At 44.3% G+C, this 27,011-nt stretch overlaps 2 protein-coding genes across 10 annotated transcripts in view; both read right to left on the bottom strand.

Annotated features, from left to right (window-relative positions):
- Positions 1–3,808, bottom strand: part of LOC143933776 (matrix-remodeling-associated protein 5-like) — a 337,821-nt gene extending 334,013 nt beyond the window's left edge. For 5 of the 9 annotated variants that reach the window (XM_077456784.1, XM_077456786.1, XM_077456793.1 and 2 more), the window contains exon 1: positions 3,512–3,805. In XM_077456784.1, coding sequence (XP_077312910.1) covers positions 3,512–3,575 — 64 coding nt within the window. In that variant the 5' untranslated portion in view covers positions 3,576–3,805. Of the gene's footprint in view, positions 1–3,511 lie in introns of all 9 variants that reach the window. The other 4 variants (XM_077456788.1, XM_077456791.1, XM_077456794.1 and 1 more) reach the window with 3 other exon arrangements.
- Positions 1–27,011, bottom strand: part of LOC143933779 (cell adhesion molecule CEACAM1-like) — a 538,186-nt gene that overhangs the window by 128,210 nt on the left and 382,965 nt on the right. The gene's annotated exons all lie outside the window — the stretch shown is intronic.

Genomic DNA, 27,011 nt, shown 5'->3' with positions numbered 1-27,011 from the left:
GGCTTCCGGTCCAACATGATGTGGGGTAAAAACTCCTGGTGTTACATGTTCCATTGTATTTAATATGTCACATACCAATCCGTGTTGGTATGTACGTGGTGGTGGACCGAATATCCCCTTTTTTGTTTTTCTGTTGAACCGAGAGGTGGACACCCAGGAATATTGTGGTTTAATTTCGGAGGACTTTATTTTCAGTTATTTCATAACCAGTTTTCATGCACATGGACTCTTTATTTAAACACTGGGTGTTTTTGTTTTATCCTGTTTTTTGATAAGAGCCTCATATTTTGGGAACTTACGTTGCAAGACTTGAGACTTTATTGGAGCCTAGCCGTGTACGGGACCCCAAAAAACAAGCATCGCCTTCAGGCTTTCTAAGGGTGTAAATTTTTTATTTCACTCTTCACTGCCTATCACAGTTTCAGAGCCCATGGAATGCCCAGATGGCACAAACCCCTCCCCCCAAGTGACCCCATTTCGGAAAATAGACACCCCAAGCTATATATTGAGAGTTATGGTGAGTAGCGTTCCCGCAACTTGTGGCAAAATATAAAATATTCCATGGACTCAACATGCCTCTCAGCAAATAGCTTGGGGTGTCTACTTTCCAAAATGAGGTCATTTGGGGGAGTTTTGTGCCATCTTAGCATTTTATGGCCTTCAAAACCGTGATTGGTAGTGAGGAGTGAAATCAGAAATTTACACCCTTAGAAATCCTGATGACGGTGCTTGATTTTCGGGGCCCTGTACACGGCTAGGCTCCCAAAAAGTCCCACATATGTGGTATCCCGTACTCAGGAGAAGCAGCAGAATGTATTTTGGGGTGCAATTCCACATATGCCCATGGCATGTTTGAGCAATATATCATTTAGTGCCAACTTTTTGTAATTGTTTTTTGTCATTATTCAATCGCTTAGAACAAAAAAAAATGACCGTATTAATCGGTGTATAACACGCACTTTTTTCCCCTAAAATAAGGGGAAAATTGTGGGTGCACAATCACCCCCTGATTGCGAGCTCTTCTGCCTTTTCTGCCAGTCTCTGGAGCTTTTGGCTATTTCCGGCTATTTTCGGCCGCTCTCGGCTATTTTCGACTGTTCTCGGCGGCTTTCGGAAAGCTGCCGAGAATGGCCTAAAGCCGCCAAGAACAGCCAAAAATAGCCGAGAATGGCCGAGTGCGGCTGAAAATAACCAAGAAGGGCCGAGAGCTACTGAGTGCTGCCAAGATACACAAGACATCCCCTCTGTATCTCGGCGGCGCCATTTTTAAACGGAAAAAGAAACTGACAAGGCTGCAAATGACTGACATGGCTGCAATGGAAGGCTGCAAATGACTGGGAAGGCTGCAATGGAAGGCTGCTAATGACATGGAAGGCTGCAATGGAAGGCTGCTAATGACATGGAAGGCTGCAATGGAAGGCTGCTAATGGCATGTAAGGCAGCAAAGGAAGGCTGCTAATGACACTGACAAAGCGGCATTGTCGGGCATTTAAATGTACATTTTTTCCTAAAAGTTTTTTTCTTTAAAATTCCCTCCTAAACTTAGGGTGCGTGTTAGAGGCCGATAAAGGGCGGCACAGTGGTGTAGTGGTTAGCACTCTCACCTAGCAGTAAGAAGGGTCGCTGGCTCAAATCCCAACCACGACACTACCTGCCTGGAGTTTGCATGTTCTCCCTGTGCCTGCGTGGGTTTCCTCCAGGTACTCCGGTTTCCTCCCACAATCCAAAGACATGCAGGTAGGCTAATTGGCTTCTGTCCAAAATTGGCCCTGGTATATGAATGGGGACCTTGGATTATGGGCTGTTTGAGGGTAGGGACCGATGTGAGTGTGCAATGTACAGGGACAATTGTAGACACTAACTCAGGTTGAACTGGATGGACTGGTGTCTTTATTCAACCTTACTAACTATGAAACTATGAAACTAAATACGGTACATATTCAATGTTCAACATGCCTCCCAGCAATTTCTTTGGGGTGTCTACTTTCCAAAATGGGGTCATGGGGGGGGGGGGTTGTACTGCCCTGCCATTTTAGCACCTCAAAAAATGATGAGAAATGAGGCAGTCAAACTAAAAGCTGTGTACATTCCAGAAAATTTACCCTAGTTTGTAGACACTATAACTTTTGCGAAAACCAATAAATATACGCTTATTGACATTTTTTTTTACCAAAAACATGTGGCTGAATGCATTTTGGCCTAAATGTATGACTAAAATTTAGATTTTTTTTAATAACAAAAAGTAGAAAATATCTTTTTTTTTTCAAAATGTTCAATCTTTTTCCGTTGATAACGAAAAAAAAAATTTTTTCAGAGGCAATTAAATACCATAAAAAAATCACTATTTGTGGGAAAAAAAGGACGCAATTTTCATTTGGGTACAGCATTGCATGACCGCGCAATTAGCAGTTAAAGTGCCAAATTGTAAAAAGTGCTCTGGTCAGGAAGGGGGTAAATCCTTCCGGGGCTGAAGTGGTTAAGGATACTACATACTAGAAGAATTATATGTGTTGGAAAATGTTTGTTTTCTGAACAATCCCTGCTTCACTAATGTTTAGTGTGGCCAAATCAATGATCATTTGTAACTGTATAGATAAGAATATTCTAAGGGTGAATTTTTTTTTGTCAAAAGAACAAAATTTAAAATATAATGTCGTTTTTTTTTATTTGGGAAAAATTGTACATATTGTGATGTATATGTTCTAGGCAATAGAAACCTGTTTAACATGTCTTGGATTCCCTTAGCATGGTAGATAAATTTTTAAGTGTTTTCAAATTAAATTAGTTGACTCAAAGATGACTTTGAAATATGTGTATATAAATACACAGACATAATAAGACAGTTTAAGGAACCTATTAGTTCCTTTTTATAGTAATTACAAGTTTTTGTAGTTATATTTTTTTGTTTACAAACAATTTTTATTATGTGAAAGGTGAGAGTATAAAACGGTTACAATGATGGTACAGTTATAAATATAAATAACTTGCACAATAAACGTTGTACAGGAATAGACCAAGGGTTATGTTTAGTAATAGAAAAATAATAATAAAAAAATATATATATATATATATATATATATATATATATATATATATATATTTTTTTTTTTTATATTTATATATATTTGCACAATGTTGTAATTTGAATCTATATTATATATGGATAAAAGTTGCGCCTAAGCTTATTTAAAAGTACTGGTAAGAGGTAACAAAATACTATCAGTTCACAGCAGAAAATGTTACTGTGTATTGGGTGGCAAAAGCACAATGCAACACATTTATTTAATGGTTAATTACATTGTAACGCACGCTCTACCTCTTAATTTATTCTATAAAACCCAGTTATACACAAGCTTCCTTTTTAATACCTGAACATACCTGTTTTGATATGTTTGCTCCTGTTATAGTGACATTATTACATTTATCTGGTGGAATTGTCTTAGGTAGGTGGTGTGAGTAACACAGGACCAAAAACTCTGGATCAACATATTAAATGTCAGAGCAAACTTACCTGAGTTTAGCAGCAACAGGACACAAGGGATCATCAATGCCATTCCTGCTGACATCCCACTCATGCTTCTTTAACTGGAAATGGTTGCTGTATAGATTAACAATGCTTAACAATTTTCCTGTTTAAAGTAAATTTTTTCAAAGTTGTCCTCCTTGTTGGAGCTGGAGGTGTTGTGCTTTCTAGTCCTTTATCATTAAGCCTCACAGTCACTCACTGCTAGAGGGAAGTGTGAGAAATATTACTTTTTAACCACGTCTGTTGGAACACTGCAGTGTGTCATCATACACGGCTTCCTGGTCTGATTTGGCAGCAATTTAATTTACATAAAGGAGATATCAGGTAGTAACATTGCAATAATAATTTCTTGGTTTAATTGTAGCACTTGTGTAGTGCATTGGCATTATACAGTTACCTCTTGCAGACAGGAGTATCCCAGTATTTCTTAAAGCGGAGTTCTACTCAAAAGTGGAACTTCCACTTTAAAGGGGTTGTAAATAGTGATGGACGAACTTCCGACGGGACGTATCGCGAACGCAGACCGCGAACGAGGCCGACCGTTCGCGAAACCGAACGTTCGTGGCGGGCCCCATTGACTTCAATGGGAGGCGAACGTTTCAAACCTTTAGGTCAAATTTGCAGCCACAGGATAATTATTAGCTGGGCAAACATAGTCCCACCACATGGCCAATGACATAACACATGTATGAGGTGAATTTGGGATCGATAACTAAAAGCATTCTTTTTTTATATGGGAAATTGTTCTGACAATTCAGGACTGTGGAGCGCACAAAGGCAATGGAGGAGAGGGAAGGTCAGGGACCAGGGTAGGCAAAGAAGAGGGTGCAGGAGATGATCAGCAGCAGCGTGACATACAGCAATGACACATGCACCGTGATAGAGGCATCTGACAACAGCACCGTGATAGAGGGCACTGACATCAGCAGCGTGACATACAGCATTGACAGAAACACCGTGATAGAGAGCACTGACATCAGAAGCGTGACATACAGCACTGACCTTAGCACCGTGATATACAGCACTGACAGCAGCACCGTGACAGAGAGCACTGACATCAGATGCGTGACATACAGCACTGACATCAGCACCGTGATATACAGCACTGACAGCAGCACCGTGACAGAGAGCACTGACATCAGAAGCGTGACATACAGCACTGACATCAGCACCGTGATATGCAGCACTGACAGCAGCACCGTGACAGAGAGCACTGACATCAGAAGCGTGACATACAGCACTGACATCAGCACCGTGATATACAGCACTGACAGCAGCACCATGACAGAGAGCACTGACATCAGAAGCGTGACATTAAGCACTCACACCAACACCGTGATATACAGCACTGACAGCAGCACCGTAAGCAGCCCCAGGAGGAAGTCAGCACAGCACAGGGATGGTGTGATCCCCTCATAATAAGAACCCCCAGGAGGAAGTCAGCACAGCACAGGGATGGTGTGATCCCCTCATAAGCAGCCCCAGTAGAAATATGACACCGCTCAACCTCTTCAAAGAGGAGGGTAGGGGCATATAGTACGGTGTGCTTTTTTGGGACAAGGAAGTGAGCCAAATGAAGAAAGAAGGTCTGTGTGCTTGATTAAAAAAATAGTTTATAGACATATACATGGTCTACTAGTCACATGTGAGCTAGGCGAGTACGCTTATCGGTCACGATCCCCCCTGCTGCGCTGAACGTCCTTTCGGACAGGACACTGGATGAGGGGCAAGCCAACAGTTCGATTGCAAATTGGTCAAGCTCTGGCCAGAGGTCAAGCCTGCCCACCCAGTAGTCCAGGGGTTCATCACTCCTCAGAGCGTCCACATCGGCCGTTAACCCGATGTAGTCGGACACCTGATGGTCTAGGCGTTCCCTGATGCTGGATCCGGATGACACCTGTCGATGGGTCAGCTGAAAGAATGACCTCATATCCGAAGTCACCAACACATCTTCAAACCGGCCTCTTCTTGCAGGCGCTGATGGATTGGTACCCGCAAATAGGGATGAGCTTCGTGTTCGAGTCGAACGTACGTTCGACTCGAACATTGGCTGTTCGTCCGTTCGGCGAAATCCGAACACTTGGTCCGTTCGCGTCAAAATTCGCATGGCGCTTATGGCCCACAATGCACTGCGATGGCGCAGTGCATTGCTGGCTCATGATTGGCCAAGCATGCACTGTGACCCCGCATGCTTGGCCAATCGCAGCGCCAGCAGTGAGGAGAGCCATGATTGGCCACAGGCAGGATGCCTGTGGCCAATCATAGCTCAGGCTGTGTAGTGCACGCCCCACACTATATAAGGCCGCCATTGAGGCGGCCTCGTGTAGTGTGTTAGCATCTGAAGCAGTGGGTGTTCTGTGTACCTTCAACACAGTACACACCGATCGTTTTTGGCTGATTTCCTATCTTGCTGTTGTGTAGTGGTTATTGTCTGTGCCCTGACCGCAGTATACACCACTATATTCACTATTCACTTCACTATATTTATATATCTTTAATAATAGAGCTTGCAGTCAGTAGTGTTAGGAGATAGTGCGTGCTGTCTGCGTGCTCTGTACCCAGTACATACCGCTATAATCCACCTACATAGCTGTTCTCTATTTGAGCCCAATTGCCATCTGCAGGAGTTATTGGAAGTTGTGTGTGCCTCCAGCACAGCACAGTATACATCTGTATATACCCCTTTATCTCTGCTGTTTAACAGGGACATGTAATTACAATTCTTGATATAATATTTCACAGGAGGGCCCCTTCCTGTGCCCACCCAGAGTAATGGTGAGGACTTATAGTGTTGTGGCACCAGCACCACAACCACCAAAGGTCAATTTTTCTACCACTGTTCAACAATGGCATGTAATTACAATTCTTGATATAATCGTTCACAGCAGGGCGCTCCAGCGCCCACCAAGAGTCACTTTCAGGGCTTACAATGTTGTGGCAAAACCAACACCTTGTTCCGCCATTTCTGCAGAGCATATAGGGCAGGCCCCTACTTTCAAACATCCAACTTATAAACATCTCCTACTTGCAAACGCAAGGAGACAGCAGCAAGTGAGATGAAAAAAGATGGACGACAAAACAAATTATACAGGGGTGATAACCCTTCCCTATGTTTTCCAAAAAGCTTAAAAATAGTTTTTTTGACTGGAGCTACACTTTAAAAATGTACCAGTTGAAAATTACAAACAGATTCAACTTAACACAACAAACCTACACAGTCCCTGTCTTGTTTGCACCGCCTGTATACTGCTGTTCTGAGTATATAGGGCCTGGGGGCCACACGCATTTCCTTTTTTTAATATGGGTACAGGGTTCCCCTTAATATGCGTACAAGACCCAAATAGGCTGGTAATGGGCAGGGAGGGCTACCCATGCCATTTTTCTCAATGATTTTCAACCATATTTCAGAAACCAGATATAACATTAAAACCGCAAGCAGTTTTAAATGGTGTTATTTCCGTTTAATGTCATTTTGTGCAGGGACTGTTCTAAACACAGGAAACACGTGGCACTTCACAGGCATACTACAGACACCCCCCAGGCACCATATTTAAAGGAATATTTCACTTTTTTTTCACTTTAATCGTCAGTAAAATCAGTGCTCCCACCAAAACGGCCATTTTTAAAAACATTTTAGGCATTGACCCATGTCCCCTGGGGCAGGAGCCAGGTCCCCAAACCCTTTTTAGGACAGTATCTTGCATATTAGCCGTTAAAACTAGCACTTTCCATTTCGAACGTTCGAGTCCTATAGACTTCAATGGGGTTCTAACGTTCGTAACGAACGTGGGGTCCGTTCGAAAGTTCTGGTGCGAACCGAACCGGGGGGGTGTTCGGCTCATCCCTACCCGCAAATCCTTCTCTGGGAGTGGGAATTGCTCCTCTGCCAGCGCAAGCAAAAGCAGAATGCAGCATTTCTCGAAGCAAGGCCTGGAAGTGCTGCATTCTGACAGCCCTCTGCGACGGCTGTAACATTTCCGCCATTTTGTGTTTGTACCGGGGGTCTAAGTACGTTGCCACCCAGTACTGGTCCTTGACCCTTATGCTTTTTATACGGGGGTCCCTATTAAAACACTGGAGCATGAAGGCCCCCATTTGCACTAAAGTGGAAGCGGTGTGGTGGCCTGGCTCCTGCTCATCATCCAGGATAATGTCGTCCTCTTCATTCTCCTCTCCCCATCCACGCACAACAGGGATCCCAGAAAGGTTTAAAGCACGCTCTTCTTGCTCCTCCTCATCCGCCCCGGCACCATCCTCCTCTGACTCCTCTTCAGACTCCTGTTGTTGACTTGTCTCAGATAGAGTAGCCCCCCCTGGGAATTCATCCAGCATTGCGACTTCCTCATCTTCCCGATCCTGCTCCTCCACAGCCTGATCAATGACACGACGCAATGCACGCTCCATAAAGAAGGCATAAGGTACCATGTCACTGATGGCGCCATGGCTGCGACTGACCAGTTTGGTGATCTCCTCAAATGGCCGCAGAAGTCTGCATGTGTCGCGCATGAGCAGCCACTGGCGCGGTGAAAAAAACCCCAGCTCCCCAGAACCGTTTCTTTCGCAGAGTTCATACAGGTAGACGTTAACTGCACGTTTCTGCTGGAGCAGCCTATCAAGCATATAGAAGGTTGAGTTCCATCGCGTCGGGCAATCGCAAATAAGACGTCTGACCGGCAGATTGTGTCGCCGCTGAATGTCAGCAAGGCGAGCCATGGCCGTGTAAGATCTTCTGAAATGGGCCGAGATTTTCCTTGCCTGCCGCAAGATGTCCTGGACCCCAGGGTATTTGACAAGGAATCGCTGCACGACCAAGTTTAAGGCGTGTGCCATGCATGGCACGTGCGTGATTTTGCCCTGTTTCAATGCGCTAAGCAGATTGGCACCGTTGTCACACACCACTTTACCAACTGTCAAATTGAGCGTGTTAGCCACTGATCTGCCTGTGAACGCAAAGCTGAAAGGAGTGCCGGGCCAGTGTGGCTCTTGGCTTCCAGGCACAACAGACGCAGCACGGATGGCAACGTCTCACCTGGCATGTGGAATAGGTTCTGGGAAGCTTGGGCAGTGCAGCGGAAGAGACTCTAGCAGCAGAAAAGGAGGAGGCAGCTGAGGAGGAGAGGGAGGAGGATGGAGTAGGAGGAGGAGGAGAAGAAGAGTCAGGCCTGCATGCAATCCGTGGCGGTAAAACCAAATCTACATGGGTGCCACGGTTTACATGCTTGACGGCCGTCAGAAGGTTCACCCAGTGGGCAGTAAAAGTGATATACCTTCCCTGCCCGTGTTTGCTAGACCACGTGTCTGTGGTCAGATGTATCTTGGCACCGACACTGTGTGCCAGAGATACATTCACTTGCCGCTGAACATGGCCATATAGCTCTGGGATGCCCTTCTCTGAGAAATACTTCCTTCCTGGGACCTTCCATTGTGGTGTTCCAATTGCCACAAATTTGCGAAAGGCCTCCGAGTCCACCAGTTTATATGGCAGTAGTTGGCGGGCTATGAGTTCTGACAAGCCAGCCGTCAATCGTTGGGCAAGAGGGTTATCCGGCATCATCATTTTTTTACGCTCGAACATTAGGCCCACGGAAGCCTGCCTTTTTGCAGAAAAACGTGAGCTTGGCGTGATGGAAGGTGGAGTGGAGGACAATTGTGAGGAGAGAGGAGAAGGAGAAGTAGAAGACGAGGCTGGACGGTGAGAGCCTGCAGTGTGGCTTTGTGTGTTCCATTGCTCCCACTGGGCTCGGTGATGGCTGCTCATGTGCCTTCTTAAGGCGGTCATCCCTAGGTGAGTGTTGGGCTTACCGCGACTAATGCGTTGACTGCAAAGATTGCAGATGGCAACGCTATTGTCAGCAGCGGACACGTTAAAAAAAGCCCACATTGCGGAGCCATGTGCCGGTGTCCTGGGAGCGCCAGATGTGACCGTACATGGTCGATGACTCGCTCCTGATACATTTGCAGTCTGCTTTGTCCCTCCTGTGCAATGTAAGTTATTCCTGCTTCTCCTCCCTATCTGCTGGTCCATATCTCCCTCTGAACTCCCCTCCTCTTCCTCTCTTGTGGGCACCCACATGACATCACTAGACACGTCATCATCAACGTCACCTTCCCCACCGCTATAAGTAGAGATCTCGGAGTAGGTAGCAACACCGCGGACCAACCTCCTCCTTGGGCTGATCTGGGTACTGTCGTCAGACTGCTGAGTAGCGGTTGTTGCTACCTCCTCTTCCTGATCCAATACCAAGAGTGGCTGCGCATCAGAAATGTCCTCTTGATATGGATCGGAAAAATAATTCCTGTGACTCAAGCGGAAGGTATGTGGTGGTGGTGGTGGTTGTGGTGGTGTTGTTGGTGGTAGTGTCTTTGGGGGTGCACATAGCAGAGAGTGAAGACGAGGGTGCAGATCGAGAGGATGAGGAGGGTGCAGAAGAGTAAGGCTGAGCGAGCCATTCAACCAAGTCTGGTGCGTCCTTTAAAGTAATTGAACGCACCTTCTGCAACTTCCCACTTTGGCTCAAGCCTGTTGCTCCTGCCCTACCCCTACCACCCCTGCGGAAGGGCCTGCCTCTTCCTCTGCCTGTCATTTTTTAAATGACCCTGTGACAAAGCTCTCAGTCCCTATACCAATGAAGGACTGCTGCAGTATAGGGCAGTGGTCAGCAGTAGTGCACCTCAACAATATGTATTGTGGACCGATACCAGTCCTTATAGAATAGCAGACTGTACCTCACTCAACCCTATGTACTGTAGCACCCTAGACCAAGTTACCAGTCCTTATAAGGACTTTTGTGGACCAAGTAGGTTGTGTGTGAGTGATTAGCAGACTGTACGTCAGTCGCTATACCAATGAAGGACTGCTGCAGTATAGGGCAGCAGTCAGCAGTAGTGCACCTCAACCCTATGTATTGTGGACCGATACCAGTCCTTATAGAATAGCAGACTGTACCTCACTCAACCCTATGTACTGTAGCACCCTAGACCAAGTTACCAGTCCTTATAAGGACTTTTGTGGACCAAGTAGGTTGTGTGTGAGTGATTAGCAGACTGTACGTCAGTCCCTATACTGCTGAAGGACTGCTGCAGTATAGGGCAGCGGTCAGCAGTGGTGCACCTCAACCCTATCTATTGTGGACCGATAGCGGTCCTTACAGAACAGCAGACTGTACCTCACTCAACCCTATGTACTGTAGCACCCTTCACCAAGTTACCAGTCCTTATAAGGACCTTTGTGGACCAAGTTGGATTGTGTGTGACTGATTAGCAGACTGTACGTCAGTCCCTATACTGCTGAAGGACTGCTGCAGTATAGGGCAGCGGTCAGCAGTGGTGCACCTCAACCCTATCTATTGTGGACCGATAGCAGTCCTTACAGAACAGTAGACTGTACCTCACTCAACCCTATGTACTGTAGCACCCTTCACCAAGTTACCAGTCCTTATAAGGACCTTTGTGGACCAAGTTGGATTGTGTGTGACTGATTAGCAGACTGTACGTCAGTCCCTATACTGCTGAAGGACTGCTGCAGTATAGGGCAGCGGTCAGCAGTGGTTAACCTCAACCCTATCTATTGTGGACCGATAGCGGTCCTTACAGAACAGCAGACTGTACCGCACTCAACCCTATGTACTGTAGCACCCTACACAGACCAAGTTACCAGTCCTGATAAAGAGCTTTGTGGAACAAGTGAGTTGTGACTGATTAGCAGACTGCAGCAGATGGGCAGCAGTCAAGTATAATATTATTTCTATATTTGGAAGAAAGAATATTATACGTGTACAAGCCTATTACCGTACCACTGATACCAGTCCTGAAAAGAACCTTTGTGGAACTAATAGTAACAGCAACTCTTTAAACTGACCCTCACTGCCTAACACACTGCTTCCTTCCTTTCCCTATACAAACTGGCAAAACAGAGGAGACTGGAACAATTACTGGTTACTGGAATAGCTCTTTTGTGGACCTGATAGTAACAGCTAATGATGATGATGATGATGATGACTAATCTGGCTGTCCCTAAAATAGCAGCAGACACAGCGCTCTGTCCCTTTCTCTAAACTGACAAAAGACACTCAGGCTGCTACAACAATCAGTAGCACAGCAAACCTATATACACCTAACACCTATACCAGTCCTGAAAAGAACTTTTGTGTACCAAATAGCTAGCGATTTGGGTCACTGCAATCTCTCCCTGCTCCACACAGCAACCTTTCCCTATAGTGACAGAAGAAAGAATGTAAAATGGCCGCCGGATCGGGTGTATTTATAAGTTAGGGGGAATGTCCAAGTGTCCATGTGCTGTCATGTCTCAATTGGCTGTCCTGTAACCCATGATGGATGTGTCATCATAGGTCAAAGTTCTTTTACACATTAAACACGTAAGTCCGCCGGGGCGAACAACGCCAATAGTCCGCGAAACGAGCGGACCGCAAACCACCGAAATTCGCCGCGAAACGACCGCCGGGTGAACCGTTCGCCATCACTAGTTGTAAACCCTCATGGTTTTTCACCTTAATTTATTATATGCATTAAGGTGAAAAACCTTCTGAAGTGCTGCAGCCCATCCCCCATTTTACTTACTTGAATGCTGTCATCCTCCATCCGGGAATGAGCACACCATCTCTGTGTCTCGTGTCCTGATTAGATAGATTGATAGCAGCGCAGCCATTGGCTCCTGCTACTGTCAATCAAATCCAATGACGTGGCACCGAGTCCTGCATCCTGTGTAAATGGACACAGATGCGGGACTCAGGAGCCTGCACCGCATGGGTGTCCACCAAGGAGAGCGCTTCTCCAACATGGACACTCAATGTGGGGAGGAGCCACCAGCACCGCTGTGGGACCCCAGAAGAGGAGGACCGGGGCCACTCTGTGTAAAACAAACTGCACAGTGGAGGTAAGTATGACATGTTTGTTGTTTAATAAAAAAAACAAAAAAAAAACGAGGTTTACAACCCCCTGCCATGCCACATTTGGCATGTCATTTTTTTGGGGGGGGAGGGGGGGTACCTAGTTTTGACAGGTACCTAGCTCCCACTTCCACTTGGGCCACCTAGATGACCCATCCTCTCACCCTCCCTGCCTGCAATCTTCTGGGACACGTCACAGGTCCCAGAAGATCGCCTGACCATTCAGGATGCGCAGCACGACTCGCACAGGTGCACATACTTGCAATGCCAGCGCCACGGGGAGGGGAGGGAGAAATGTAAGGCTTTGGGTGGCCGCATTGCTGGACTGTGGAACAGGTGAGTGTTTGTTAATTAAAACTAGCAGCTACACTTTTTGTAGCTGCTGACTTTTGATAAACACAAAAACAAGTGGAACTCCGCTTTAATATTTGTTACATTGAGTCACAAGTGTGCTCTGAGGCCCAGCAATCTGCATTCCAATCTGTCAGCGAAGCACAAGACAGCTGTCCATCATTTTTGAGGCCTCTTTTTAAAACCAAATGCCTCTTTTCCTCTTTCCACCTTAGTTGACCCTCTTTTATTTGTGATGTACAGTATAGTCCTCACATTTTTTTATGGGGATGCTGTCCTGGTGCTGGAAGTATAAGGGGGAGCTGATTTGGGCTTGCTGAAATGGTGGGCATGGTCAAAAAGGTGGTGTTTTTTCATCTTCTATGGCTTGTAGTTTGCGGGATTATTCAGCCGACCACAGATATGTCCCTGGCTCCTCTCTACTACTGCTTAATAGCTAGACACAGACCTCCGGGTGGCAGTCCATCGACTGACAAATGCCAGCTGAGTGTCTGTGTCTTAAGTACTATACCTGATCTTAAATCAGCCAATCAGTCTGACTTCAGGTTGTGTGGGCTTGTCCCGTTTCGTCAGCTGTATGTGTGACAACTGACTGGGGAGCTCGGAAGCGTCTCCCAGACCCGGAGGCATGTAGCGTATCCACACCCCGAGGGGCGTGATAACGTCACGCGTTGGCGTGTCACCAGAGGGCAGGAAGTCCTGATCTGTCTGGCGAGCTGACAGTGAGGACACATGAAAGCTCCACCTCGCGCACACGACTTGGGCGGACACCTGGAGGATACTGTGGTCCCCCAGCCATGCGCGGGTGGAGCCTACCTGCTGGGTGTCTGTGAACAAACAGGATGGCTCATTACGGTCTACACTGCACCACCTAGTGGACAAACAATGGTTCTACAGCCAGCATGTGGTACAACTTATGCCGCGTACACACGTAGCCAACTATCCGGCGGACTTAGTCTGCCGGACTTCCTGCCGGACTGTCCGCCGGAATTTCCGAACGGCTACTTGCCCACACATGGCACTTTTTCAGCGGACTAATACGGCGTAATAAGTCTGCCGGACTATCCACCATACCTTTGAAATGAACGGACTCGCCCACACACGCGGAGGAACGTCTGCTCATTTTGAGCGCGTTTCCAGGTAGCCGGGGCCAGCGAAGGAGGCGTCGCTGGCCCCGTCACCTGGTATGGACTTAAAGGGGAACACCAACGCCCCAGGTCCACATCAGACCCTTGTCTGAGCACGCTACCCGGCCGGCCAGGAAGGGGGGGGACAAGCGAGCGCCCCCCCTCCTGAGCCGTACCTGGCCGCGTGGCCTCAACATGGGGGGTGCCTTGGGGAAGGGGGGGCCGCGCGGCCCCCCACCCCAAAGCACCTTGTCCCCATGTTGATGAGGACAAGGGCCTCTTCCCGACAACCCTGGCTGTTGGTTGTCGGGGTCTGCGGGCGGGGGTCTTATCGGAATCCGGGAGCCCCCTTTAATAAGGGGGCCCCCGGATACCGGCCCCCCACCCTATGTGAATGATTATGGGGTACAATGTACCTCTACCCAATCACCTGTAAATAAAAGTAAAAAAAAAACACAACACACAAGGGTCAAAATAGTTTATTGCACAGCTCCGGGGGTCTTCTGTCCGTCTCCGGGGGTCTTCTCGCCGGACTCCTCCGCTATCTTCTGCTAGCTTTTTGCTAGCGGAGGAGCCCGGCTTTCTTCTTCACCGCCGCTGCCCTCTTCTTCCAACTTTGGGGGTCTTGTCCCCCTCTTTGGTTCTTCTTGCCGGGCCACCGTGCCTTCTTCTAGCTCTTTTACAGGTGGTGGCCCGGTCTTCTGTCGCCGCCGTCTTCTGTTCTTCTCTTCTTCTCTTCAGATGTTGCCTCGTCGCTCTCTCTGCTCACAATGATGGGGACACGGCGCGCGGCGACTTATATAGGGACATCACCGGATGATGTCCCCGCCCAGTATGATGTCACAGTCCCAGAGGATGCTCACAGGTAGGAGGTGGGGGATTTGTACACAAACTCTCATTTACCGAGCAGGAACCTGGACAATGGTGTCTGCTTAACTCAAACCCAGCCGAAGAAGTCTGGATCTCAAAATCTTTGATCAAAGAAAGTCCATGTCAAACAAGCCCCATTGTTTCAAGAACAAGGTTGCCTCCTGAACAGTGTTGATTTACCTGGCCCCGGCCCAAAAGTGGAAACAGAACTAAGAATATATGTATATGTATGTGTATATATATGTTAAATTACAATGTTGCAACGCATTTTGTATGAATCAATGTGTACTGTAGTCATCCATGTATTTGACAAGGATTTGGCACCAGTCTGTTACGGTTAAAAGGCGATGTTTAATCCTATAAATCTCTGTCAATCTCCATATAGTTGGTTAGGTAGAAATTTCTTATAGCCAGCAGGGTACACGAGATGGGGACAGAAAAAGGCCGGCAATCGCCATATTATATTAACATGAAACATGATTAAACCACATTTCATAATAACACTAGACATCATATTCTGATTACACCTTTACCATGATCACAGGTGGGCGGGTGAGAATAAGGACAGCCCATATTTGGAACCAACCAATCATGAGATGGTAAACATTAGGTGGGAAGGCACCAATTAAACAATTGGACCCAATAAAAATAGAAACACATCTGATTAAAAGGGCAGAGGACCACAGACCCACCCGCCGGATAAACTTCCAAGATGAACAAGAAGTCTGCTGATAATTGACCATGCCCTATCTCGCTAGACTTTGCTACTGGAACTTTTGAACTGGAAGTTTTGAACTGTGGTAAGATAAAGACCATACGGATATTAATTAACCTTTTCCTCTCAAAATTGTAGGGATTGTATTTTACTGTTTTTTTTAACCTGATCATGTACATTGTGTGGGGCAGTTTTTATAATTAATCATTTTCCTACATTATTTGTCTAGGCTGTGCTTGGGTGAAATTAGGTATAGACCTGCATTACAACAAATTTGTCTACTGTGGTCCCAGGGAAATTATTGCCCCATTCAATCTAGTAGCTATGTTAAATTAATATTTCCTTCAAATTGATAATATCTATCTGTTGACTCCGTGAGACATACTTTGAATTTCTCCGGCCGGAAGGAATACAGAAGATTGTTTTCCCAGAACGACAAAAGATATTGTGTTTTTTAACTTATGGCACGATTACCACAAATATTTTTTTAACATAGTCATTTGGACTACTATTGGGTTAAGGAAAATTGTTTTATTGCCATGTTGATGTCTGGCAGAGTGTATGAAATATTAATTAATCACCAGAAAATCCTGGTTCTGTATGTAATTGTGTAATTATACTTGTGGAATTTCCCATAGATTAACAAACTCAGGAAATGATTGTGGTATGTTACTGATTGTCTGAACAAAGTTCACAATTTTGCCGTAAGGTTGGAGGCACTGAGCAAAACACTGAGTTCTTAATAATTCAAATTCCCCATATGTATTATTAAGATTTCATACCACACTCACAACATAATATAACACGTGAAATGAAATAAAGCGACAGTAGTCAGTCCATAAGATTTCCATATAGGTCCATACAGAAATAAAGTGATATATTGTTGCAACACATGTTCAAATTAGGGATGAGCTGAACACTCCCCGGTTTGGTTCACAGCAGTACATGCGAACAGGTAAAAAATTAGTTTGAACATGCGAACACCGTTAAAGTCTATGGGACACGATCATGAATAATAATTTTAAAGGCTTATATGCAAGTTTTCGTCATAAAAAGTGTTTGGGGACCTGGGTCCTGCCCCAGGGGACATGTATCAATGCAAAAAATAGTTTAAAAAACTGACTTTTTTTTTGGGAGGAGTGATTTTGATAATGCTTAAAGTGAAACAATAAAAGTGAAATATTCCTTCAAATTTCATACCTGGGGGGTGTCTATAGAATGCCTGTAAAGTGGCGCATGTTTCTTGTGTTTACAACAGTCCCTGCACAAAATTACATTTCTAAAGGAAAAAATGTCATTTAAAAGTACTCACGGCTATAATGAATCGTCGGTCCCAATAATACACATAAAAGTTCATTGATAAAAACGGCATGGGATTCCCCCACAGTCCATTACCAGGCCCTTTGGGTCACTGGGTGGATCCGCCCTCGGTTATATAAGAGCTGTCACACAGCGGGAACCCCCTATTGAGGTGGATTATCCAGGGGATGAAGCGGGGAAGAAGAAGCCAGAGGAAGATGCCGGAAGAAGCAAAGGAAGATAGAGGAACAAGATGGAGGAAGAAGAAGAAAATCGAAGGAAGATCAGAAAAAGCGGGGAAAGAAGAAGGCATTAATAAAGGAATTGTCAAAAACCGGCTTTTGTCTTTTTTAACATTTTTGACACTTCTTTTGTGAAATGGTAGGAGTACTTGTACCCCGTTACCAATTCACATAGGGAGTGCGGGATCTGGAGGCCCTCTTGTTAAAGGGGGCTTCCAGATTCTGATGCATTCTTAAATGCATTGATGTCCCAATCGACAATCATGCCAAAAGGAGTGTAGGATTTTAATTGGTAAATCCATTTGACCTCCATCTGAGGTGTTTACTTATTGATTTCCACAAAAGAGTGGGGTCACTGTTGTGACACTGTGAAAAGTGTTTGGGGATTGTATGTTCTTTCTTATCCTTTCTGATCTTTTAGATATTATTAATATGCTTGTTGGCATTGGTGGATAATGTTCTAATGGTTCGTCCCACATATTGTTTACCACATGAACATGTGATGAGATAAACTACATTTTTGGTATGGCAAGTGATAAAATGTTTGATTGAGTATGTTTTACCTGTGACAGTGGTCAGATTTGGTAGGGTCTAGTATATTAGGTGCCAAACTATCCTGCAAAGAGGGTAACCCCATAAAGATAATCCCTGGTCTATCAGGAAGTATAGGCCCCAATACTCGATCATTTTTGAGTATAGACCAATGTTTTTTAAACTCTTTTTAACCTTATAATGTTGTCTGGAAAAAGTTGTGAATTAGAATCACTTACATTTCTGAGATGTTAGAAGGGATTTTATAATTCCTGTCTAAACCTCTCACATGATTAACTTGCTCATCTAAAACATCTAAATTATAGCCCTTCTTAATAAATCTATTTTTTAACAGAGACACCTGCTTTTCAAAATCACTGGTTAGAGTACAGTTCCATTCAAGTCTGACAAACTGGCTATGAGGTAGGGACAGATTTGAGCCAAGATTTATGATGGCAACTGTCAGTAGGTATATACGAATTCCGGTCAGTTGCCTTGAAAAAGTGCTGGTGGTTAGCCTGTCATCCACAGCCCTAATCTCCAAGTCCAGAAAGTGAATCCTGGCATGAGCCTCACGTGTGAGGGCTATACCTTGATTGTTGGAATTCAAATATCTCATAAACTGCTCCAATGATTCATGGTTCCCTTTCCATAGGAAGAGGACGTTGTCTATGGACATCCTCCTCCCATTTGACCATAAATAATTTGGCCAAACTGAGAGCAAATTTAATCCCCATGGCCACACCCCTTTCTTGTATGTAAAACTGATTGTTGAACCAGAAATAATTGTGTGCGTGGGAGCAAAAGCGAGTAAATCAAGGATAAAATTATTTTGGGGGCCTAACATATCAGACTCCTTAGATAAAAAATGTTTGACCGCTTCAAAACGTAATTTGTAGGATATGCATGTGTAAAGTGATGCAACGTCCGCTGTGACTAATAAACCATCACCATCACATGTAATGTTATCTAAAAGCCAGATGGTGTCCTTAGTATCTTTTAAATAGGAAGGTACCTTTTTGACTATTGGCTGATGACGTGATGTCATAAGCTGGAAATGATGCAAGACATGGGAGGCGACTTGTCCTTTTTCAGGCATTCCTTTCTGCCTGATGACATCACGTCCGCCCCATCATGCGTTCCACTACCACCAGGAAGTAGAAGTACAGGCCGCTGCTCTGCATCTACTGACTCGATCGGTTTGTACTGGCAGCTCCTAATTCAGATTGATGACAAGCCCGGACTCTAGCACAGTGTCTCAATACCTTTCACCCTATTCCCTTTGTCAGTAATGTTCTTTTAGTGGAATAAAAGGTGTTTTAATGCTACACTTAGTTGGCGCTATGTATCTCTCTCTCCCTCCCCTGTCACTGAAACCAACCCACTGAGCCACAGGCCCACCCGGAAACTCCTGGTAGGCCCGATGGCTAGTACATTCCTATTGGTGGGTTATGCCAAATATATATATTTTTTGATACATTGTTTTTGCTCTACCCTTCTCGTTGTATATATATATATATATATATATATATATATATATATATATATATAATATTTCTTGCCATCTAGTTTTTTTATTCTTTGAAATATGATGTACTAATGGCTTGGTCTTACTACAGATATCCTATATAACAGTGGTCATCAACCCTGTCCTCAGGGCGCACTAACAGGCCAGGTTTTATGTATTACCTTGGGGAGATGCAGACTAGAATACTGCAATCACCGAGCAGCAAATTATATCACCTGTGATGTATTTCAGTTATCTTGCAAACCTGGCCTGTTAGTGGACCCTGAGGACAGGGTTGATGACCACTGCTATATAACATGTCAGTTTCCTGATGAAGTGAACATTGTTTAAGACTCTAACTGATCTCTGATGTATATGTGTCACAACTACAGTACATATGACTTTTTTATGTATTTTATGCTACTTTGACTAGACATTTTATTGTGTAATTCAATAAAAGTTAACTATTTTTTTTTTAATTTGTTGACTTAATGTTTGGTGCAAATTTAAAATCCCATGGGCAACCTTAATAGTTAATTATATCAAATGACATTTATATCTGCTGTATCATTTGCCAAAATGTCATACGTCATAGTATATGGCTGAAGTAACTTATAGTTTTGCAGTTAAGAATATTTTCTTCTTTTAGGATTAGAAAGAATTGCTTATTTCAACAGAACAAAGCACTAAGTACTGTATGGGAATTTCCTTTTTTATTCATTGCTTCCTTGTTGTTGTACCTAGCTTTACACTGCACATAGCAATCATTTCTGTAAATTATTAATATGAGAAAAACCTCAAACTGTGCTCTTGGAATGTTTAGGACTGGGTTGAAGCATTCTGAAATGTTAAAGTAGAACTCGGATACTTTCCTAATAATCTGACTGACTTTATTAATTGCAATAAATCTACACATATAGTTTGAATATTGTAAAAAGTTTGTTTTGACTTGAATTAATACCTTTTCAATAGGTTTTCATTAAGTGTTGTCTTTCTTTCTTTTCTTTTTTTGGCATGTTTAAATGTATTGTGTACAAGTTTAAAAATAAATAGTGGTTGCCAAATCTCAGTCGTTTATATTTATTTAACATTACTACCCCAGATGCACATATTGATATAATTCATGTAAAATGAAAAAAATCTCAAATTAATTTTAATGTAATTAAACTGCATAGACCAAAATAAATGATATTTCAGAGAGCCTGGTGGCAGTTTGTAGGGTGTGGCTGTGCTATTGTATACTAGCTCATTATTAAATACTTGCCTTAGAATGAAGCCTTCCAGTGGCGCTTGCACACTGCTGAGACGGCTGACCTCTTTCCAGGAGTTTCTTCTGGGTTTGAGGGCTCCGATGCTGTGAGTGGCCGGAGCCGCAATGGCGTCACTCCTGCGTATGCGAGCGGGAGCCGCCATTCACATCATACTGCTTGAAAGGAACAGCACCCATGGCCGTTCTTTCAGAGCACATGTACCAGTGATGTCATTGGATGCATTTAAACAAAATATCTTCTAAACAGCACACGTTAAGGAGATATTTACACTACCTATAGGTAAGCCGTATTACAGGCTTACCTATAGGTAAAATTCTGCAGAGGAAGTAACTCTTTAAGTATACTGTATACCCTCTACACCACTCTCCTGTATAGGGCAGCCATCAGAATTTTTTGGGCCCCTTACACAGCTTTAGACCCGCCCCCCCTGGAGTCTGACCACCAACATTCCCCAGGGCTTGTCTATGGGCCACCCTTGCTATGCCCCCCCACACACACCTATATATATATGTCAGCGCCCCTCCACACACCTGTATATATAACAGCCACCCCCACACACCTGTATATATGTCAGCCACCCCACCCCCCCACACACACCTGTATATATGGAAGCCCCACATACACAAATTTGTACATACACGCAAACCTCTGGCACCTCCCTGTACACAAACAGCCCCCTCCCTTTCCTTCACAGCCCTTACTTGTGGCTTCCTACCTGGTCCCAGCTCGTTTTCACAAAGCTGACATGTTGCTGAGAAGCATAGTACAGGCAGATCAGTGTCACATGAGGGGTGCACATGCACATAGTAGCCAGAGGTGGCAGTAAAGAGCTTGATGTCTAAAATCAATGACATGAGAACTACAAATCTGTGAGATCATTTCTGTACTGCACAGCACTGTTCCCCTTCACCCGTCCTGCCTTCCTCTGGCCCGGACAGGCCCCTCGTGCCCCGTGGCCCCTTACAGTTGTAATGGCTGTAACCCCCTGATGGCGGCCCTGCTCATGTACATAAAGTACTCTGCCCTGTCATGCTCTCTACACTCCTCTCCAGTATATTCTGCACATGGTCATCCACCACAGCCAAACAACTAACATTTTAAAAAGGTGGTCATCAACGGCAGTCTACATATTTTTAACAGTAAAGCTTGCCTTTAAAAGAGAAAGTGACACACACTTAGTTGGTTGTAATGTCTCACCATTACATGCACAGCAGTACTCCCCATGATAAGGAAATATGTATTATAATGTAGCTTTATGGCACACAGACAATAAATGCACAGAACAAACAACTCCTTGGTTTGGAGTGCAGAGAATTATACAGCACTGAGACTATCAAATAGAGACATGGCTTGTGCTCGGTTTTTGCTCCCCCGCTTCCTCTTACTGCAGGTCATAAGTAAGATATAATAAATGTGTTACTATATTATATGTTGGAGGTTTTATTAGGTCCTGGCAGGGTGACTGAGTCTGGTGGAGTGGTGTACAGAGACTGCTGAAACTCTGAATAAAGCCCTAAAGTCAAAATAGAGAGAGTAATATTATTTCTGTACATTTTCTGAAAGGTATTTGTACAATGTCAAACAGTGTTATAAATTCATTTACAGCTGTAATACCCATTACACATATGTCTATGTAGAGCTTACTCTGAAGAAGCTGCTTGATGTGTCGGGTCCTCTGTTCTTTTGCCCAGGACTCTGCAAACAGCTCTGTACTCTCTGACTCACCTGGCTGGGCTGAGGATATAGTTGCAGATACCTGTGTGCGTATATACACCTGGGTATTTAGGTTGTTTGCTTCTTTGTGTATTCCCTCACTTATGATTACATTAGCTACAGTATGAAATATTTATACACTCAATCAGGTAGAGTGTAAGCCCCGTATAATGATCACAACAGGTATGCAGACCTAGTAACTCCAGTGCAGAGATCTCACTAATAGTGTTCCCAAGACACATAAGAAATATCAAATGCTTTAAAGTAGAATTCTAAGTTTATTGTCACTTTGGTTAGTTTAGTCTGCCCAAACAAAGGATATTCATTACAGAATGGCATCTGGGTGTGCTGCAATGGACTGTAGTAGCATTAACTACATACAGTAAGTGGCAGCAGTGCGGGCAACTTCCTCTGATTGTCCGAAGTGGTAAGATAGGTGTATGATGTCAAAAATCCCCATTTTTGCCAATCAGAGGAAGCCTTGTATTCAAAGATAAAGATATAAGGCTTCTTCTGAATGCTGGAGAAGCATTCAGTCTTAATCCTGGTACGCACAATCAGATGGTTGGCTAACAAAGTGTCAGACTTTTGTCCGAAGGGCATGTGCCAGGAACTTGTCTGATTGAGCATACTAACTGTCGGATTTTAGGCCAACAGTCTGTCACCACACAATTCCCGGACGAAAATCCGATCGTGTGTACGAGGCTTTAATCTTTATATCCAATGAAGAAAAAAGCGTCCAACAGGACTTTTATGTGAACTCATACAAAGTAGTGAGGACAAAAACATTCATAGAACTTACTGGTTCAGGTTAGGCTTCTCACAAGAGATAGGATTATCATCCCATGGGTATTTAGCAGGTTACCAGGGAAAAAAATGCACCAACGGAAGGTGAACCAGACCAAAGGATAAGAGTTGCATTCAATTTATTGGTTTACACGAAAAAAAAAAGCCAACATGCTTTGCCAGGGCAAGAAAGGCCAGAACCCAGTCTCCCCCCTATGGGCTATAACAAAACCCAATATTAGATAAATGTTATTGGTATATTCATCAATTTAAAAGCAAAGAAAATGATGGGTCACAGGGTGTGCACATTGCAAGACTACAGGGAGTGGAGAAAACTGCTTGTGCAGCTTTCGTCAGGATTTGGTATGCCTGGATGGGGCTCTGTAATTTTGAGATTTCATAGTGTCTTTTTGGGACGGAATCTCGAATCCAGTGTCCGAGTTTTGTGGAGAACCAACAGGGTGTGTGCTCAGGTGCACACAGTGCTTATAATGGAGGTACTGGAGTTTTATGACAGACCCAACCAGGACCAGGCTTCTGGAAGGGACTAGTGGCAAGCCTCCTATCTACTGATTATGGCCCATGGAGAAAGCAGATCGTTCAATAATGGACAACTACCTAATGGATGCTGAGAGCGTGGTTTGAATTACTTCTCTGAATAAGGACAATAAAGCTTCCCTTCTGGAGTGTGATGGAAAGGTGTAATAATAATCCTGTACATGTTAACAGCCAGAGGGAATATGGTGGCCCTCCTGCAGACTGGGTTGGAAAGGCTCCTTCACTTGAAACAGGAATATTTATCAACAATATTCCTTAACCTCTCTGGTGGTATTCCCTGAGTGTGGCTCGGGCGTTATATTTCAGTACCACACTCGGGATTGCATTGTAGAATCCTGGTACAGCGTACTTATCTTGTTGCCAGGATCTTGCAATGCCCCCCCCCTCCCCACTGTGTCCTCTGCTGGATCCTCCGCCCGATGCTCTGTGTTCCGGGCTCTGTTCCCTGTGAGCATCGTGACGCATGGGGGCAGAGCCCGGCAGAACATTCCATATATTTCTCTACCATCCTCCTTCCATTTTTCGTGGATCCCTATTCATTCTCCTTTTTTATTGGGTAGATATTGGCCTTTGGCCTTGTCTTTGGGCTCCTCCTGGCCAGTTCTCTGTGTGCATCTCAGTGTCTGTCTCTCTATTTTTGGCTCAACATCAGTGCCCAGGTAAATACCGGTTGGTGGGTGGCTAATGAACATTAATGGATGTGAATCAAGCCATCATTAGGTCCAGATCACAGACTCACTGTACAGGGTTGGCTCAGAGTGACTCTGTACCATGTGGTTACTGTGATGACCAATCACAGCAATCACAAATGTATATACACTGCTGTTTACATTGGAGATCCCTCCTATTTCTCTTACAACAGAGGAAGAAGAGGAAGTAGAAATCTATACATGAAGTTTTGCGAATTAATGCTCAGCAACAGTATTAAAAGTGAGGGATTTTCACTGGCTGTGAGATCTGTTTCTTTTCTAACCACCTTCCTCAATCCTTTCTTTACAACCCAAAGTATGGTGACATCTACATGTCAATATGGGGAATACTTTGGGCACTTCTGTGCCCCCACCCCAGCTCTTTACTTGTCTTGTGACAATTAGAACTTCATACCTGTATGGTTGCATTGTTAAGAATATTGTCGCTGTCAAGATAGAATGTTCCCATAATATGCAAAATTCAAATAAAGAAGTATTGTATGAACAGGCACAAATGATTCATCCCTTTCAGTACAGTATGTCTGAGGTATTAGGAAACAGGAAAACACAACAAAGTCTCTCAGTACATATAAGCTCTCCCAATCGGACAGCTTGTTTTGTTTGATTTATCTTTCATGTGACAACCAATCAATAACAGGGTTTTGCCTCCTTTACAAAAGTGCAGCCTTTCTCAACCTTTTTAACACAGAGGAACTCTTTAAATAACCTTATACTGTCAGAATACACCTGCTAATAATTTCTAGATGTACATCTATCAGTACATTGGCATTAATTCCATTGGAAATAATACTCCTTACGTTGTTGATTAATGGGAAGAATGTCCCTTAGATTGGTGGTCAGTGAGAAGAACACTCCTTACATTAATAGTCAATGGGAAGAATAATCCTTACATTGGTGGTCATTGGGAAGAATGCTCCTTGCATTTGTGGTCAGTGGGAGGAATTCTCCTTACATTGGTGGTCACTGGAACAAATGCTCCTTACATTAATAGTGGGAAGAAAGCTACTTCCATTGGTGGTCAGTGGGTAGAATGCTCCTTATGCTGGTGATAAGTGGGAAGAATGCTCCTAAATTGGTGGTCAATAGGAAGAATGCTCCTTACATTGGTGGAAAGTGGCAAGAATCCCCCTCTTACAGATAGCAAAAAAGCTTGTTGTCAGTGGATATTTATCTGAAAGCCAGGAATATTTGATTGCTCAAGGAAGCCCTTGAACCCCAAGCAACCTCTGGAGGAACCTTAAGGTTCCAAGGAATCCGGATTGAGAATGACTGAAATAGCAATTGCTTCTATTCTTATTAAAAATGTACCATTCCTGCCACAGACAAGTTGTACAGAATGGTGGCATCCTAACCTCCTAGTAGGATATTCACCTGTGATGTCACTCATATCAAAGTTTGAATCATTTGTAGAGTTTTCTTTTTCATAATCACATTTTGGGAGGTTTATAATACCTCTGATTAACTCCTCAACTACAGGATCATTTTAAATACTTTATAGTCTCTAAAGTCACAGTGGTGGTCAGTGAAGTAATGCCACCTTACACTGGTGGTCAGTGGAAGAGGGGCAGCCTTACATTGGTGGTCAGTGTGGGAAGGGCCCATTTACACTGGTGCTCCGAGGGAAGAATGATACTTATATTACTGGTCGGTGTGAAGAATTAACACTTTAGAAAAAGGTATATAGATGATTGCTGTCGGTGGTTTACAATGGTAAACGGGTGACCCCGCCCCCTCTCTGATGCCACGTGATGTCGGAGGAAGGTGGGGTCGTCCGTTTTCGACACCATGTGGCTCTGCCCTAAGCTATATAACAGCTGTCATCGAGAAGAAGCATTACTCTGTGGGAGCCTCCCATGGAGGCAGAGCTGTTGCGGCTTTTTTTTTTTTTCGGGTGATCGGGCGTGAGATGGATTTACATCACAGGACATTTTTTTTTTTTTATCTTTTAATAAAGGACTTGTCCCAAAGTGTCTCCTGTCTTTTTTACTACGTTTTCAACTTTTTTTGTTAGATGGTAGGGATACAATGCACCCGTTACCAATTCACATAGGGGGGAGGCTGGGATCTGGGGGTCCCCTTGTCAAAGGGGCTTCCAGAATCCGATAAGCCCCCTGCCCGCAGTCCCCTACAACCACTGGGCAAGGATTGTGGGAATGAGGCCCTTGTCCCCATCAACATGGAGACAAGGTGCTTTGGGGGGCTACTCCAAAGCACCCTCCCCATGTTGAGGGCATGTGGCTTGGTACAGTTGAGGAGGGGGGCCGCTCTCTCATCCCCTCTCTTTTCCTGCAGCCTGTCAGGTTGCGTGCTCTGATAAGGTCCTGGTATGGATTTTGGGGGGACCCCATATAAAAAATTTTTACATTTTGTTGCAGGTTTCCCCTGGTAATGGACTGGGGGGAACCCATGCCGTTATTTTCAATGAGTTTTATCTATATTGTCGAGACCCGACAATTCATTACAGCCGAGATCAGTTTTAAATGACTTTTTTAAAACACAGGAAAACTGCGCCGCTTTACAGACATACTATAGACACCCCCCAGGCACGATATTTAAAGGAATATTTAATTTTTATTGTTTAACTTTAAGCATTATTAAAATCACTGCTCCAGAAAAAAACTGCCATTTTTGAAACTTTTTTGCATTGATACATGCCCCCTGGGGCAGGACCCGGGTCGCCAAACACTTTTTATGACTTTTTTTTTTGTTGGGTGGCACAGTGGTGTAGCGGTTAGCACTCTCACCTAGCAGTAAGAAGGTCACTGGTTCAATTTTTAATGTTCATGTCCCATAGACTTTAACTGTGTTAGCGTGTTCAAATTTTTTGCCTGTTTGCATGTTCTGTTTGCATGTTCTGGCTCATCCATACCCATGGATTCTCGGTATTGTTTATCAAAGG

Source organism: Lithobates pipiens, unplaced genomic scaffold (assembly GCF_037356315.1).
Source record: "Lithobates pipiens isolate NorthernLeopardFrog02 unplaced genomic scaffold, aLitPip1_a1.2 Scaffold_27, whole genome shotgun sequence".
NCBI classification, from domain to species: domain Eukaryota; kingdom Metazoa; phylum Chordata; class Amphibia; order Anura; family Ranidae; genus Lithobates; species Lithobates pipiens.
This window is presented reverse-complemented; position numbering and strand designations above follow the sequence as displayed.